At 39.4% G+C, this 17,771-nt stretch overlaps 1 protein-coding gene across 1 annotated transcript in view; it reads left to right on the top strand.

The window, feature by feature from the left end:
• ptprn2 (protein tyrosine phosphatase receptor type N2) overlaps positions 1-13,109 on the top strand; it is a 126,133-nt gene extending 113,024 nt beyond the window's left edge. The window contains exons 17-22 of the mRNA XM_051410947.1: positions 2,366-2,485; positions 3,436-3,602; positions 5,941-5,994; positions 7,054-7,118; positions 9,199-9,272; positions 11,580-13,109. Of these exons, the coding sequence (XP_051266907.1) occupies positions 2,366-2,485; positions 3,436-3,602; positions 5,941-5,994; positions 7,054-7,118; positions 9,199-9,272; positions 11,580-11,651 (552 nt within the window). The 3' untranslated portion in view covers positions 11,652-13,109. The remainder of the gene's footprint in view (positions 1-2,365; positions 2,486-3,435; positions 3,603-5,940; positions 5,995-7,053; positions 7,119-9,198; positions 9,273-11,579) is intronic.
• Positions 13,110-17,771: the final 4,662 nt, after the last annotated feature.

Raw genomic sequence — 17,771 nt, 5'->3', positions numbered from 1 at the left:
ATGTAATAAAATACAGGCTATAAAAACAGGGCTCAAGTTGTAGCCTGCAGCATAACTCACTGAATCCATGGCAACATTATACTTTTTTACATCCCCCAAATTGTGGAACTGTAGTTTCAAAATTTAGAGTCTGATAATCCTTCATATAAAAAATGTATGCTTGCCTCTATGACTCAATACATGTCAGAGAGACTCATACTTGGTCTTGGCGTAACAGTGTCAATAGTTGAATATGTACAACAAACCTGCAGCGTTTTGTTGTATATAGCAGTCAAGTTATGCACACCTCCAGGAAGTGTAATATTATATGTAATAATGCTGATGTTTGCTTATATTTGCATTTTTCTCAATGCTATTTGCATTCCTTCACATGTCCATAAATGTCAGACGAACATGCCTTTAATCACTGGATATAGGCTATTGTAAAGCATGTCGTCTTGTGTGGAGTATGCCTTAAATGATGCATGGTTGCCAAATGGCATTCTTATGTGTTAATAGGACAGCACTGTAGTAATTAGTGGGCCCATCACCTCCATATGGTGAAGTAACTCTGCTAGCCGTGACCAGGATGTAAAAGTGTGAAGCATAAATCCTGGCAGACCAGCTGGCCATGCACTCTGCACTCTGCATCATGTACTGAATGGATACTCATTTCGAATCATTATGATAGTGCTGACTTTGTGTTTAGGACAGACGTTGGCATCCGTTTGTGACCGGGGAAGGGTGGTAACGCAAAGTTTAGTCTGGTCTGGTTTGGTTCTCCTCACCAAAAGGAGCATAGTCTTTGGTTGTAGTTGTAAATCGTTTTTTAAAGCAAAAAAAAACAAACCTGCCTACAAACCCAACCCTCACATGGTGTTTCGAATTAATTTAAAAAAAAAGAAACATTCAGTGCCTATTATCTTAAAAGTGTACCTTAATTGACAACATCAGTTCCAATAGGAATTAAAGGAGCCCTGTTTTCTGTATTTAATTTGTAAATTTAAAAGTGCCTCAAATGAAACAGTTGATAATTATCTCTTAGTCAATTTGGTTATTTGTTTGTTTGTCTGCCAATTTTTTCTGTGCCAGGTGAATAAATGCATATCCATTATCTAATAAAATGGGCTATTTAGCCATGAACTCAACTCTGAATCTTTCCCAATTAAGCAGAAAATAACGGAAAATTAAACGCAGATTGACTGACACAATGAACATCAGTTCTGTGTCTGGGAATAAGAAGTAGCCATTCATTATTCAATATGGTTAAACTTGGATTGTGGTAGGAGAAAAAAACACACTCTTCCCCCCCATTAAAAGTAAACAAACAGGGGAAACACTGCCACTCTCATGCAAATGGACCGTGCAGGAGGCAAATCTTTTTGCTCTGTCCTATCTAATCCACACCAGCCCCAGGCAGCGCTCTGAAAGGCGGCTCTGCTCTAATCCTCCACTCCTCATTCCTCCATCCCTTCATCCTTCACTCCTCCATCCATCTCCCCTCCCTCCCTCCCTCCCTCCATCCCCGGCTATTACCTTAGCTCTGCTGGGCCTTGCCTTTCCTGCTCACTTCTTCTGAGGATTCAAAAAAAAGCCAATCAGCATGAGTTCACAGAGCAGCAACTCTATACGTTTTCTTGTATCGTGCCTTCTTCTATACAAATGATGTATAGCAGATGCATGTTTTTGGAGCCTAGAAATTGTTTATCGCATTAAAACGAGCCACAGATGATGTGCTCTTTTACGAGCTGAAAATGGAAAAAAGAATGCACTTGCTCCTCCTTACCTGCAAATATTTGCCAAACCTAAGACTAAATGGATAATATTCCCTCACATTATCACCTTGCCTAATCTCATCACATCTTGGCGCAGTTGGCACAGTTGGCGTGTAATGTGTCCACTGGGCTGGATCACAGAAGCTTGTGATTAGTGTATAGTCAAGGCCATTGTGTTTTTATAGCAATCATAAAAGCCACGTTTCCTCCTCATTTTCCTAATGGCTGCCGTGGGCCTGTATTTTTTTCCCAAGGACACATTAGATTGTGATAAGATGAAATGGAGCAGCAGCTCAGTAGATGTTATGATCTCGCTCAGATGACTGAGGGAGGGCGACACGTGACGCGCCCTCCTGCTGCTCCACCCAACATTTATTATTTGTCACACATGGAGAGGTGACATTTATTCATACTTCCTGGACCAAGATTAAGAAATCAATTTCACTCTAATACAAGGCTACCATGTAATGGTAATGTGCAATATGCTGCTCCTAGTGGCGCAGTTCAGCTACATATTAGTGCTATTGGAACATCATACAGATGAGTATGGAAGGGGGGGTTGACTCAGGATGTGTTTGAGGGATGTCTGACGTCTTTCCTCTGGTGTGTAGATGGTGTGGGAGAGCGGCTGCGTCGTTATCGTCATGTTGACCCCGCTCTCTGAAAACGGGGTGAAGCAGTGTCATCACTACTGGCCCGACGAAGGATCTGATGTCTACCACATCTACGAGGTATGTCAGCAAGAGATAAAGGATAAGTTACAAACCTCGGATGCTGTAAAGTTTAATCAGTTTGCTCAAAATAAAAAAAAAAGACACTTTTTTTTAGCAGTGTCTAGCCATCCAGATAGTTTTGGTTTTATGTTCTGAGGTAATGAGATTTCTGTCTCCAGCCCCATACAATGAAGATGAATTTAATTTTATCTGTGGTGCTCACAGTGTTGCAAAATAACGTTTAAAAGATGCATATAATTCACAGACTTCACTGTGAGCAGTTCTCAGTGGAAATACGTTCTACCAAATAAAATAGTCCTTCTATAAAAGCGGCTGAGTAACAACAAGGACACTCTTTTTCAAATGTAACTTTTATGGACTTTTGGTTCCACAAACAAAATTCATTCACCTCTAATTTTATTTGCGGTGTTGGCAGAGGCCAATGTCTCAAAACATCTCTCTCTGTATTGAAGCTGCTCTTTAAAAAGTGTCGTATTACTACTAGTATATTAGTATACATATAGTATTAGGGTCCACTGACCAATCAGGTCAAGGAGTCTAGAATGGCGACCCAAAATGGTTTATCAATACATATACACTTCCATGCCACTTTATTAGTAGTATGTACAATTTAATCCAATACAATACTATTATTATATATTATTAATGTTAGTTAATATCTATCCGACAGTGTCAATTAAACCATTATTATCTTTGAAAAGGTAGAATATGGCTCAGCTGTTGTTTACAGGTAGTTTCTCTTCTGATAAAAAGACTTGTATGTCTCTGAGCTGGATGAAACTAAAATATATGGTTAGTTAGGGAAACCGTTTTCTGGCCAGTGTTGATGTTAAAGCTACCTGAAGTTTATTGCTGCAGGTTGTAGCATGGTTATGAATTCATTTTGCTGAAGATGTGATTGATTAACTGAATGCCATCCTTTGCTTGATCTTTTTTCTAAATTTCAGGTCAACTTGGTGTCAGAGCACATCTGGTGTGAGGACTTCCTGGTGCGGAGTTTCTATCTAAAGAACCTGCAGACCAATGAGACACGCACCGTCACCCAGTTCCACTTCCTGTCCTGGATGGACCGCGGGATCCCCAACTCGGCCAGGACTCTGTTAGACTTTCGCAGGTAAAGTGAAGGATCCGGCCTGAGACACTGGAGCTCAGCAGATTTCAGGCAGATTTCCACCTTTAAAAGTGGCCTTTATCCTGAGCCTGTTCTTAATCATCTTCCCTTATATTCTGTATTCTGTCAGCGCCTTTCTGGTCCGTCTCCCTTTTGCCCCTCTGCCTTTAGTGTCCTAGAGAACGGTTGTTCTAATAAGGACTGTGTTTCTGTACTATCCCTTTCATCCTGGGCCTTTTTCCCTCACCTCCCTCCAGCACATGTGATGCAGCAAATTAACAGCCCCGCACTGCCTGGCTTGGCTTGGGAAGAAAAGAAAAGAAAAAAAAAACAACCATCTAATTCAAACACCCAATTAAATGAGAGCTGTCTCACTAAAAACACGGGAGAGGGGGAAAGCTAGTGACTGAATAACCTCACTCTGTTCTCCATATAATGTGTTCTGGCAGAAGAGCAGAAATAGCTCCTCTGGGAGAACCCAGAGGGATAGGAAAAGCCCTCCAAATGAGAATAGATGCATCTGATTTGTGGATGGAAGTCTGTCCCTCTGGTTTGTAATGCAGATGAGAGAAAAAAAAGAGGATGTGCAGTGTTATCATGTCATCCTTTCCTGACAGAGTCGCTGCTGGTTTTTTTTCTTCAAATTAAACTGGGTGTAGCTTGCAGTCTGTTATATATTTATTTGTGATATTGGTGTGCAGGTTTGAGCTGTGTTTTGATTACAAACATAAGTTTTCCTTTGCTGTTGAAATCTCCCTAACAACTAGATTGCCTTGATGTAACCCCGTTAATGCTGCTGTAGGTTATTGGGAACCTAAAGCTCTGATTATGTGATTCAGAGGTCTCAGATCCACACGATGTACTGTACACTCACGGTTTTCACGGTTTCGGCCAACTTGGTATTTTGCGGTTGCCAGTGTCATTTTTGTGATGTTGCAGCTAGTAATATGAGCCCAGTTGCATAGTCACAAAAGTGATCATTGGAAACTGTGTCTCCTCAGCCAGGCCTGTGCACAAACTGTCTTTCTCTCACTCCTGACTCTCTGTCTCCCCCCTCCTCCTCTCACTGCTCCTTCCTCTGGCTTGCATGGGAACTCCGATGATCTCTGTATGCTCTCTAACTACAGACATATTCAGATTTTCCTGGTGTAGTTACTTAAAATGTAAAAGATCTATATTTAATGTAAAAACAGAAAAAAACGAACTCAAAATGCACAAAAAATAAGCAGTGGATTAATTCAACTAGATGTAGTTTTATCACATTTTAATATTTAGCCATGTTCAGTGCATGTATGTAAATGATAAAGACAAGCTTTCAGTCACTGTAGATCTACATAATGACAAAAAAAATCTCAAAGCTCATACTGACATCAAATAGAGCACACCTGTGCTTTGAAGTGCAAATACACGTGGGAAATGCAGTTTAAAGTTGTAGTTCTTTAGGTCCAAATACAAAGAAATATGCAAAAACTAAAGCAATAAAAATGGTAATACATATCAGAAGTAACATAAAAAGACAAAAATATACAAATTATCAAAATTAATGTAAAATATGACTATAAATCTAATTTTTTTTTATATTTAGCCATATAAAATGTAATTAGAAGCTACAACACATTATTATTACTATAGTAGTAGTAGTGGAAGTACTGTAGTAAAATTGACACCCACCTCCATTTATATTATAGTATATTCATGCAGTTTGCTTAATGTTATATTTGTTTTATTTACAGATTTCTAATAATAATAGATAGCAAGTATTAGTGAATTTGAAGATTAACAAAAAAACACAATATAAACTGCCGATACGATGAGATATTCAGACATTTATTTTTAATGCTGTCGTTGAAAGGTGAAAAACGAGGGAAATGGAAAGACGCGGAAGCTCTCTGTGTAGTCAGTTTCCATGGCAACAGCAGGGTGTGAAAAGGGTTGTTGGCCTTCACCGTGCCTGTGGTGTATAACATTCATAATTGGCCGGGGTTAATGCGTCGGCGGTCGGCAATCACAACATCACACCACCACATCCATCAACCCCATGTCACAATAATGCAGTTCGAAATGATGCTCAATTTATTTAGGTGGTGCAACACGGATTTCTTCCTCTATGGTTAAACTAAAGTGATTGATTGACAAGGAGGGTGCATCTCTCAGGATTCTGTTTGTTCCTTTGATTATGTGCTGTCATTAATTTCATCCAGACCCTCATGAGTCACATTTGTTTTAATTATCACTGTTATTATTCCGCAAAAATGTGTTTGTTTTTAAGCATCCTGTGCATTGAAGACAACTTGTCGTCAAGCTTGCAATAACATCCAATTTTCTCTTTTTTGTATTTCAGAAAGGTTAACAAGTGCTACCGGGGTCGATCTTGCCCGATAATTGTTCACTGCAGGCAAGTACAACTATTTGAACCTTGTGACAGTGGCTGACCCTGCTGAATTGGGATAGCGATTGTTTGTCGTGACCTGTGTGTTGGAGGGGAGAGGCTGTTTATTTTAAACCCGCTCAGTCCATTTACTCTATCTGGGTCCACTGGAGCTACTGTTTATTCCACTGGCTGTGTCTTTATGGAAATGTTGTGGTGAATAGACACTCAGCCAAAGACACTTCCATTTCCCATTTGGTTGAGTTAGTTAACTGGCCTTGATTGGTTTGTATTAAACACCAGGTATCTGTCTGACCACTTTTAATAGTCACATCCTGTTAAGTCATGCGTGGGGCCAGGCAGCCCGCTCTCCCTGTGAGGGAGCTGTACAGACTGAGTGTCTAGCAGTGGATTAATGAAGCAGTGGTGCTCAGGCCTGCACTCCTGTTTTATTGGCCTTGCCTTTATTAGAGAGATGTGCACGCCTTGTTTGCAATTAACATGCAGAGCCGTTGAATGGCCGGCGGGCACAAAGGGAGGCTTTTCATAAGACTATCTCTGGAGTAATGGAAAAGCAAGGCTCTCCAAAAGCTGTTCTCGAACCGCCCCTGGCCTCTCAACCTCTCCTCTGCTCCTGAGGTGCATTCATTTAAAAGCCTTTGTCCCCAGTGTGCCTCAGAAACCATTCCCCTCTCCCCAATAGCCGAGCTAGTCTCAAGACCACACATGCACTCGTGTGCAAAGGTTTAACATAGTCACATTTATTGGAACATCAGATATTCAGATCTGTTCAGGTATTTTCATAAGAATATTAGGGATTATTTTGGATTTTTGGCTATTTAAGTATTCTTTTTTATCTGTAATATCAAGTTTTAAGCAGACGGAGCAGTGTGTATCTGTATGCATAGACTAATTTGTGTTTAAATATACTCCACAGTCTCTCAGCAGTTGCAGATGTAAATGAGCAATTTGTTTCCTTATAAGAAAAACACTCTGAGATTAAAGCATCACTCAGCCTCCTTAATGATCTCCATCTCTCTCTCCCTCTCTCTCTCTCTCTCGCTCTCTCTCTCTGACTCTCTGCAGTGATGGAGCTGGCAGGAGTGGGACTTACATTCTGATTGACATGGTCCTCAATAGGATGGCTAAAGGTAACGATCAATGGCTTCCCTTTCACTCTTTCTGCTTGCGTTGAAGTGTTGCCCTGGCAACGCTAAAGCCTCTCATTTTCCACAGAGGGTCTTGGGGATGCATTAGAGGGTGACTTTTTCTGAGGCCTGGCGAGGCAGCAAAGACAGAGACAGACACAGAGGGAGCTGAAGGGAGTGGAGAGAGTGGAACAAAGAGAAAACAGAAAAGGAAAATGAAAAAGAAACCTGTGCCCACATTAGTAATTATCTATTTAAGCTACCGTCACACCATATTAACCTGCAACATGAATTTAGATAGCACATGCATGGAAATGAAATGTTTAAGGGGAAAATATGTTGAATCAATATTTAAAGGGAACAACAGGTTTATTTTATTATTGGATTATTCTTAAGTAGGTTTGCACCCTTCTTTCACCCTTTATATCGTCTTTTGTTTTTCCTATTTTACACAAATTTAAACTAAACTGCCCAAGAAATCGTTGGGCCCCTAATTTGCATTGTATCATGAAAAAAACCACAATCAAGGAAAGTAATCTGCAATTGGTCACAAAGCACAGTAACTCCATCATGGACCTCCACAAATTGAAATGCATATAAAACAACTGAGCAAGAAAAGCTTCCTGAACAGGATCTTTGTGGGTGTATCATTACATGTAAAACAGAAATGGTTTCAAGGTAGATTTGTGTCTAAATTGTAGGTTCCTGTGACAAGGACAAACTCTTGTTTTTAGCTAAATCTCGAAGCAGGAGTTGTAGCTGAAGGATTTGTGTGAATAAACAGTTATTTTTTTTTGTGAGCTGGATTACAGAATAACCAGAATAAAAGTTAGGTTTTCACAGTTTTACATACAAACACATTTGGATGTGGACATCTATTGTTGCACAGGAGCTGGTTTCTTCCAAAGGCCACCTTACGTCACCTTTAAAAACCCTCCATAGCTTAGCCTGCCCTCTGCCCTTTGCCCTTTGACCTCTGCACTTTACCCTTACTCTCTGCATGCCGTCCTCCTAACCTGCTCTGACGGGCTGTGATCGCTGCCTCTGATGCTGATTCCCTTCACTGTCTGTAAAACAGTAATAAGACTGACCCATCCTGATGGAGTTCATGTGGTTCAGTGACAAATGCGCTGTTGTCCGCGGTGATGAAAGGTGCCACCCGGACTCTTTTTAACCTTTTGTTTCCTGCTGCAGCGAATGTATAAAATGAACATAATCTCACTCTCCAAAGCTTTTTTCCTTTGGTCGAAGAGCCTCTCTTCAGCTTTACTTTGGAATCTAGCCCTTCTGAGACATGAAAGTCTTGTTGGAGCACTGGAGTACTTTGAGTACTAAGTCCAGCTGCATTAAATCCCTTTTTTTTACTCTCTCCCTCACCCACGCACTTACATACATTTCTACTTTTGCTCTATCTCTGTTGCTTCCTTTCTCTGCCTCACTTTCAAAAAAACATCTTGAGAGTTCAGGGTCTCTCTCCGGGTTTCTCCGTCCGTCTCTGTCTGTTTTCTCAAATGAGCTGTGGCGTGCTGCTTGAAATCCATAAATCTGAAAGTAGAATAAGATTTCCAGATTAACATCACACACTTTGCAAAGCCAAAACAGACTTCTCTCAACAGCAGCTGATCACTGTTGAAGGCGAGCAACTGTTGCATAGGTTAATCATCAGTATGGCTGCTGCAAAGGCTATAAATCATTTTTAATTAGAGTTTGTTGATTCTCAGATACACACATACATGCTCACACACTCAGATATTGTTGTATCAAAAAGCTTTTAGCAGACTTTATAGTTGAACATAATCTGAACCAATTTTTTTGAAAATTTTGAACAAGATTCTCACAGAGAAGCCAGTGCTTAGCGTTTTTTGAATGCATTATTGCACATTTCCCAGACCCCAAAAATATCCTCTTGCATATTTTATCGAGAAACAGTCTGTGGCTCTCGTCCAAGTCTTTCGAGGGATGAATGTAATAATTTTCAATCGCTGTGCTGTTCCAAAGGGAGCCCAGTATAAAGAGAGATTGACAGATGTGAGCTGGATTACTCCGCTGCTTTGAACTCAGTCCAATTTTCGGTCTGTTGCAGGTGCTAAAGAGATTGATATTGCCGCTACCCTGGAGCACTTGAGAGACCAGAGAGCTGGCATGGTCCAGACAAAGGTAAGGTCCCCGGCTTTGAGTTAGAGAGGTGGGGGAGATGGGAGGAGGAGGAGGAGGAGTAGAGGGGAGCAGAGAGGGAGGGAGGGGGGAGGGAGGAGGGGTTGCAGTCATTCAAACAGACGATTGTCTACTTCATGTGCACAGGATCAGGGGAAATGATGTGGTAATTGATAACTGCTTCAGGATTAGAAAAACATTGTGTTTGAAGATAATAACTCACTGTTCCACGTTTATCACAAGACACAGAGAGACCGACCAAGATCTTCTCATAGAAATATTTTGTCTATGAAAAATCTATTTATTATCTATTTATGTCACTTAAACAAATGTTATAAACATACTTTATTAATCCTACACTGTTAAATGTACATTTTTTATGTAGCATGATGTAAATTGTAAAATGAATAAAGGGAAGAATTAAGTAGATGTGTAACTAGGGCTGGAACCAAGGGTTTTTTTTTTATTATTAATTCATCTTTCAGTTTAGAAAATATCCCATCTCAGTTTCTCAGAGTCCAATGTCATGTCTTCAGATCCCTTATTTTATCTGACCAACACAAATATATTCAGTTTACAACTATGAAAAATATATATAACAGAGAAAAGCTGCAAATCCTCACATTTGAGAAGCTAGAGCAAGCTAATGTTTGGTATATCTGCTGAAAATTTGACTGAAACAGTTAATCAAATATGACATGTGTTGTTTAACATTGTTTATTTCCTGTTCATCTTCATACATTTCACTTTTCCAGTACTGTAGATTTCATACTTCTGTCTAATCTGTGCTGCTGCTGAAATTCTTTAGTCTCAACAGTTTATATCTCAGTGGACCTTTCACCTCACAACATTTTTTGGAAATAGTTCAGAGCGTGCGCAATGCGCTTCCTCTCATCCAGTAATGCAAATAATAGGTAGGACGTCTCTTTTGTTTCTCTCTTGTAATTGGAAGGAATAATAATAATAATAATAATAATAATAATAATAATAATAACAATAACAATAATAATAAACCTTATGCAGCAGTGGGTGATAATATTTATGGACGCTGCTTGCTAACTGACTCCAGTGCTCCTAGACGGTTCATTAATGCTGCTTTTACAGCCCCCACTCTGTTCAGCGTAGAAAAGCTTTTCAAGCACTCTCTCTTTTTCTTTTCTGACAAGTCTAAATGAAATTATATTGGAATATTGTTGATTCCACTTTGTGGCTTCATGCTGGGTCTACACAGAAATTAGATTGTAATGAGGTATGAAATTTAGAGTTAGGTTTCAAGGATTGGACAACCAATTATCTTTTTTTCCTCCTTCCTGATGTTGCCACTTTATTTTTGGATAGAGCTCGCAGGGAAAAAAAGAGAGAACATTTATTTCCCTTCTTTTTCTGGTTACTCCTTTTGACAGACATCAACATGCAGTAATTACAGCATTTGTGACCATTTTTCTTCCTCACTAACCATCCCTCTCTGATCTGCCAAGCAGAGATTGATCTCCCCCCAGTGGTGTAAACGTGAACAGCACAGCATGCACAGGAACCTGGTTTTAAAGGCATCTTTTTTTAATACACACAACTTTAAACCCAACTTGGGATTAGATACAGGCACATATAACTGTTGCCTAGATATAGATAGATGTACTTACATATTTTCTGGCCCCATCACAACATCAGAACACATAAAAATAGAGAACCTAATCACTCCACATAATCTCCACTGCAAAGCGAACGGCACGGCCACCAGTGACTCCTCCGTATTGATTCAGCCTATCCTCGGGCCAGACTATGGCAGGCTATGTGTTGACACATCTAAAGACTGCTCCCTCCAAACTCCTACGTACTTTTTCTCTGTGAGAGGACCCCGTGGCCTGCAGCCTGGGGAGAGGAGAGGAATATAAAAACACCAGGTCCATGGGGCAAACATCAATCAGCCCCTTTTGTGCTCCTCTGGGAAAACTATGAGTCGGATTCACAAACAAATGCTGACACACACACACACACTCACACAGCTGAGAGACAGCTTGACTCAAAAGCTTTATTTTAAGACACACCTGGCTGGATCGATGGCGGTCCCGGGTGCGCGTGCACTCCCCGAGTAGAAAGCTCAGAGAGTGGTTCACCTTCACCTCCAGTTTGTGGCCAAGCACATCCTGGGTAGGGTCAGAAAAGAGGGAGGAAGAGGAGGAGGAAGCTGTTGCCAATCATTCTGAAATGGCATTCCTGAGCTGTTACACTTGTAAAACTTTCCTTCTTCCCTTCCTTCTTTCCCTGTATCTTTTCCCACCACGACCTCCTCCTCCTACTCCTCCACTCCAGGAGCAGTTTGAGTTTGCGCTGACAGCCGTGGCAGAGGAGGTGAACGCCATCCTGAAAGCGCTTCCTCAGTGAAGGCATCGCATCCCCCACCTTCTCCTCGCTCGCTGAGCACCGGTTTCCTCTGCCCACTCAAGATTGACATCTCTCTCTGCCCTTCCTTCTCCTCGCTCTGTTTCTCTCTTCTGTCTCTGCCTCCTCTTCACCTCTATATATACTGTATACTTATGAATGTCGTGCCAGATATCTCACCTGGATCCATATTTCGCAAAGATTTTGCCTCAGAGTGCGACTGTTGATCTGGGATATGTGTCGTTTTAGCGATTCAGGAGTGTGTGCACCAGTGGGGCCTGATCTGATCTGATGTGGGACCTTAGATCAGCCCTCCTACTGTGAGACTTTTGTGTCAATATGAACCCTGGTCCTCTATAACTGTGATGTTGTTCCTGAACATACCGTTTTAGTGCCACTGACGAGCTGTTTACGTGATGTCAAGTGAAGATTTTTGTTCCAAAATCAGCTATCTGCCGCCAAAAAAATGGATACAGACGCTAAATTTAAAACAAACTATAGTAGGGCTGCAACTGATGATTATTTTAGTTATCGATTAATATGCTGATTATTTTCTTTGATTAATCATTTAGTCTATGAAATGTAAAAAAAAAAAAGGCTGCTTTTTTTATAACTAACAGTCTAAAATCTTAAAATATTCACTATACTATCATATATGATAAAAAAAAACAGCAAATTGATATATTGAGAAGCTCAAACCAGAGAATATTTGGCATTTTTGCTTGAAATTGACAGAAACTATTAATCAATCATCAAAATCATTGCCAGTAATTTTTTGCCAATCGACTAATCCTTGCAGCTCTCAACTGTAGTACTTTTAGAACAATAATATGTAAAGTAAATGAAGTTCTTGCCTGTAAAAATCATTGTACAGATTATATCCCCTAAATGAATTCATGTATTGGATAGCATTTTGGAAATAAAACTCCTCACATGTTTCTTCTCCTCTGTGATCTGAATCAAACACTATATACTCAGCATCACATGTTGAAGTGTGTGTGTGTGTATTGTTGTATTTTGGGTCCAGACATCTCACTCCTGTATTAAACCGCAGATGCTCGGACTCTTAAAAAGCCTCACAGTTCATGATTATTGCAACATATCAGGTGTTTTTTATTCCTCATTGCATTGGTTTTACTCCATGAATTGTTTGTTACATGAACATATCTGTTAATATTAAATGTAATAGAAATATACCAACTGAGATAGTTCCTATATCGATAGTAACAATATGATATATTTAAGCAGAACTTATATTGGGATTGTTGCTAAATTTGTCCCTCCATCACTGGTATATTGTGATATTTTGTGACAGATTATTCCCTCTATGTAGAGATAATGAATGACTTTATGAATCCCTATATAGTGCTATCTGAAATGTATACTGAGAGCCTCAATGAAAACTATATATTTTGTGTGAAAAGTAACATTCAGGTTGATAATAAATCAGAACAGATTATACTGCTTTGCTGTCTGGTGTTGTTTCTGACACACACACACACACACACACACTAACAGACACACACAAACAGGAGGCTGCTCTTAAAGAGAATGGCATTTGATTGAATGGTAGCCTTAGTAAAGTCACAAAGAAAAGATGTATCATGCTCCCTGAGGGTTTGTGTCTGGGAGAGACTCGCAGGTTTGTACAGATGAAATGTTTGGTTCACCAGCTCTGTCAGAGGAGAAAGTGGCTGGGATTTAAAATGAAATCAGTCATGTATTTCAGCCACTGAGGTCCTCTCGCAATATTACAGAGTGGAGGAGGCTCAGTCGCTCTAAAAGTCCAATTTGATCAATATCTACTGAAGGATGTAACTTTTAACTTACTGGTGTTGGACAGTAATTGCTTATTTTATTGTTTTTCCTCATTTTAGCTTTGTTCTATCCGTTGCCTTATATTTTATAGTTTGGTCTGCAACTTTTTATGCAGCTGTCTAGACCAAATGAGGTTTGTGGCCTCGATGGGACTTACAAGGACAACGTTTTTAAAAATATCTTAATGCTAGTTGATAATTACATGTGTATAACTGGGAATTTGCATTTGTTTTAATCTTTTTGTGTTGTTTTGTGGTGATTAAAGGGAGCAGATTTCATCAGTTTTTATGTGGACACAAATTGGTTTTCATCCCTCAAAATAACATGGTGACCATCAACATCTTAAAATGAGGCTTTCAACAATGATTGGAAATGTTAATGCCAAAAATAATGTTACATTTTTAATCTTTCACCCACACTAATGACCTACCTCAGTGGGTGGAGTTGCCCACTTAAATAAATTAAATGTACTTTATTTCACCAGGATAATATGCTCAGTATTAATACTTAGGTCAGGGAGATGGTTTAGTTTGTTATCACCTAACTTCGGTATGTTGGGTTGAGTTGAATGTTGAATAAACATTAATTGTATGTGTCTAAATCTATTAATAATAATTCTAAATCTGAGTGTAAGTAAGTAATTTGTGCTGATCTTCTTTGTGACTGAAAACAGTTTCATCAGGACAGACAATAATACAGTTTTTTGGGTTTTTTTAGAAGTTTACAGTTATAGTATAACAAGTAAAGACATGGAAAGTTTGGTATGTGTATGTTACCCTTTTGACTAAGTCTCTCTTATAAAAGAGATCATGTATCTCAAGAGAATCCCTCATTAAATAATGGTTAAATAAAACTGAAATTATCACTTTCTAATAAGGCACCCTTTATAAAAGGTGTATATGATAAACTGTTGGCTCTATTAATAGATAATATACTTAACAAAACTTAATAAACTCACTCAATACTTCATGGATGAGTTATAAGCCATTAAGACATGAGCATTGCCTTTGACTTATGTTTATTCTCCTGTGTGACACTTGCTTTCACAGACTACAAACAGTAGTAGCTCATTAATAAAAAGTAATGGGTCTTACATTGTAATAAGCAATCCAGTCCTCAATAATAAATGTCCATATGCCATTAAGAGCAAGTGCAATGCCAAAAAGGGATAAACACAAGTGTTTCAGAATCTGGAAATCTAAATATTGTTCTTATTAATGGCTTAATAAATCATGTATACAACTTTTAAACCGGTTACAAACAGGGCTTTCTTAAAAAGTGGTACCAAAATAAATATTGGAACGAAACTAAAAATGTCTGTGCCCACTGTATATCAGCTGATACTGTGTATTGGCCACAACCATGGATATTATTTGCCATCAAAAAACTGTAAAATTGGATGAATTTCAAACAGAATATAACAATGATTCTGTTAGCAGAGAACAGAGGAGTGCAAACACATGAATACACGTAGCATGTATAGAGAATATATAATTTCCTACCTTTCAACAATGTGTGCACTTCATGCGTGAACTCATATTCATGTGTGCGTGCTGCCCGTTGACATGTCCCTCCCTCCCCTGACAGTTCTAATAGCTAGGAATGAGGTTTCATGCACTTCCTGAGGCCTCATTTGCATATGATTTGCTGATGAGCTGCCACCACTAACCAGCAACACCAAACCAAAGCCCTATTAATATTCTCCCATTCAGGTTGTAAAGCACACAAACCTAATCAGCTTAGAAATTACTGTATGGAAACCATAATTACGCATGTTTAATTGCTTATCATCTGATGGGTACAAGTTTATTAGAAAATGTATTCATGGTAATTGCTTCCTGAGGTATCTGGTGTGCTACAATACCATGTGATATCCTGTCAGCTCCCATTTGGGAGGATTAATGCGCTGTAAAAAAGTCACAAAATTAGATACTGTGTATTGACTCTTTGGATGCTTGGTTTAACTCAAAGTGATTTTTAATTTAGGGATTTCTAAATTACTGCTTAAGCTCGGATAAGTCTTTGGAGTGAGATCCGTCAAAATCAGCATATCTCGCTGTTGTTAAGGAGTGCTGGCATATCACAGGGATATAAATGACTGTAAAGCAGGCAAATGCCTGTGTAATCTTGATGCCACCAGAAAATACTCGCAAACCTGCCTGGCATCATGGAGACTAAATTTCTAGCACCGTGTAGAAAAGCTGTAAAAATCAGTGGAAACACAGGAGTAACACAAAAGTGAAAAGTCACATGCATGAAACGAGGAAACACATCTTATAAGAGAGAGTTTTTGAAGTAAAGCCATCTCAAAGCCGATGAATCATTCAGTCCTGAAACAAGCAGATTAAAACACACAGTGCAGGTTCCTCAGAGGGGCCTCCACACCGCCAAGAACGTCGAGTGGGCCTTTTCAGCCGTGGACCTCAGTGAGTCTTACAGCTCCTGCCCACTCTTTGATGATCTCTCTATGGTTTATTGTAATCACTGTTGGCTCTCAGTCCTTCTGACACACTTGTAAATTCATGCGGTCTTGAAAGGAAATGCATCGTCCAGCCAGAAGTTCCTCTATGGATAACTCTTTCCTTCATTAGAGCAGTGCTTCCCAACCAGGGGTACTTGTGCCCCAGGGCTGCACTTATCATTAAGCATGTAGAAAGATAATGAAGCAGCTCAGCTAATTATATAAAAAAATAGAAGTTATGATTTGATAATATAATGCATTCACATGTTCAGAGACTGTGTTGATTATGTTCAAAGGGTAAATGAATATACAAAAATATTACAAAATGGTACGATGCTGATCTTTAGGATACCAACTTGAGTCAGTTTTAACACATTTATATGAGTCATATTCAAAAAAATCATCTGCCCAGCAGTATAATGCAGTGCAGTAACAATGGCTCACATAACAACTTATAATAAAATGGTCGCTCGTAGTGATGAACTCACAGGGAGTTATCACCTAACTGCAGTTTCCATCAGTATGATGGAGCTGTTTGGCATCTTTCAGCTCATTGCTTTGGTTTTACGACCTGTGTCTTTGTTGTGTGTCTCACTTCAATAACCATTGTTTCCAGGTGCGGCTATTTTCAGGGAATTAGCTCTAAAAACTGACTGCCCACTACCTGCTAAGCACCAAACCGCAGACAGACAAAGTTAGCAACTAACTGGTGGACATATAGTGGAGCATTTAGCAGCTAAAGAGTCTGGTGTTTTTCTCAAGAGTTGGTGGAGACCAAAACTACTGTAGAGCTAAAAGTGAGTACATTGTGCCAGAAACACAATTCCTAATAAATGCTAATCTTGCTCCATATCTGGTGGATGTGGAGACAGGCAACTGTAAGCTAACAAGTTCGGCATGAAAGGTGAAAAATGATTGCAGTTTAAATGATTATCAGTTAGTTTAGTTTAATTTTTGACCTTTACACAATAAGAGTAACAATAAGTGCTGTAATTGAGATTGCAAGTAAGTCCAAATGGATATGTAGTAGCAGTGGTACCACAGCAACCTATTGGGGGGAAAAGAGTCTAAACATCCACAATGGATATGTTCATAATGGTAATGGATTCACACATGCTACAGATCCACCATAGCAACTGTGTTTTCTTGAACAATTTCATGAAACCTCTGAAGGGTTACAATGGAGTGGTCTACTTGAGCCCAAAGGGCTGTGGGGGTATGTTGGAAAAAAAAAAAAAAGGTTTTATAACCACTGCATTAGACATACTTCAGTTGACTTGCAGTGAAATGCTGTTATTAGTACTTGCACTAATAGCCTCATGGGTGAAATATCCCCTTAAGATATTGTGGACAAGTCAACAAAAATAATTGATTTTGCCTATTAAACCACGTCCCGTTGAATTATGGGGGAGAACTTGACTGTAGCTTTAATCAGATCTACTTGGTTGCTTAAAAAGTAATTGCTGAGTACATAAAAAGAGCTACTTAACTTTTCAAGTCACGTTTAGGTTTTGGAGCCAAGTCCGAGAGGTGCTTTAGCTTTTTTCACTAGTAAAAAAACCCCACCTGAGGATCATTAAACTTTTGAATGATATCACACAACATGCTGACAAACATGTCATTTCCCCATAGAGAGGGTTGGGAGATCCCAGAGAGTTTGCTTGTTGGGAAAACTGTCTGGGATGCTTTCCAGGATTTCCCAAAGAGAAAAGCCTTGTTTTTCTTTGCTGATGTTGTTGGGAGTGAATGGAGAGCAGATTGTAGAGGCTGCGTCTCTCATGTCTGTCCAAAGCCTCGATACCTTTGATCTTCTTAAGAAACAAACAAGCTTTTAAACTTGGCAC

This window comes from Dicentrarchus labrax, unplaced genomic scaffold, assembly GCF_905237075.1.
Source record: "Dicentrarchus labrax unplaced genomic scaffold, dlabrax2021, whole genome shotgun sequence".
Classification (NCBI taxonomy): domain Eukaryota; kingdom Metazoa; phylum Chordata; class Actinopteri; family Moronidae; genus Dicentrarchus; species Dicentrarchus labrax.
The sequence above is the reverse complement of the archived record's forward strand: the minus strand, read 5'-3'. Positions and strand labels throughout refer to the sequence as shown.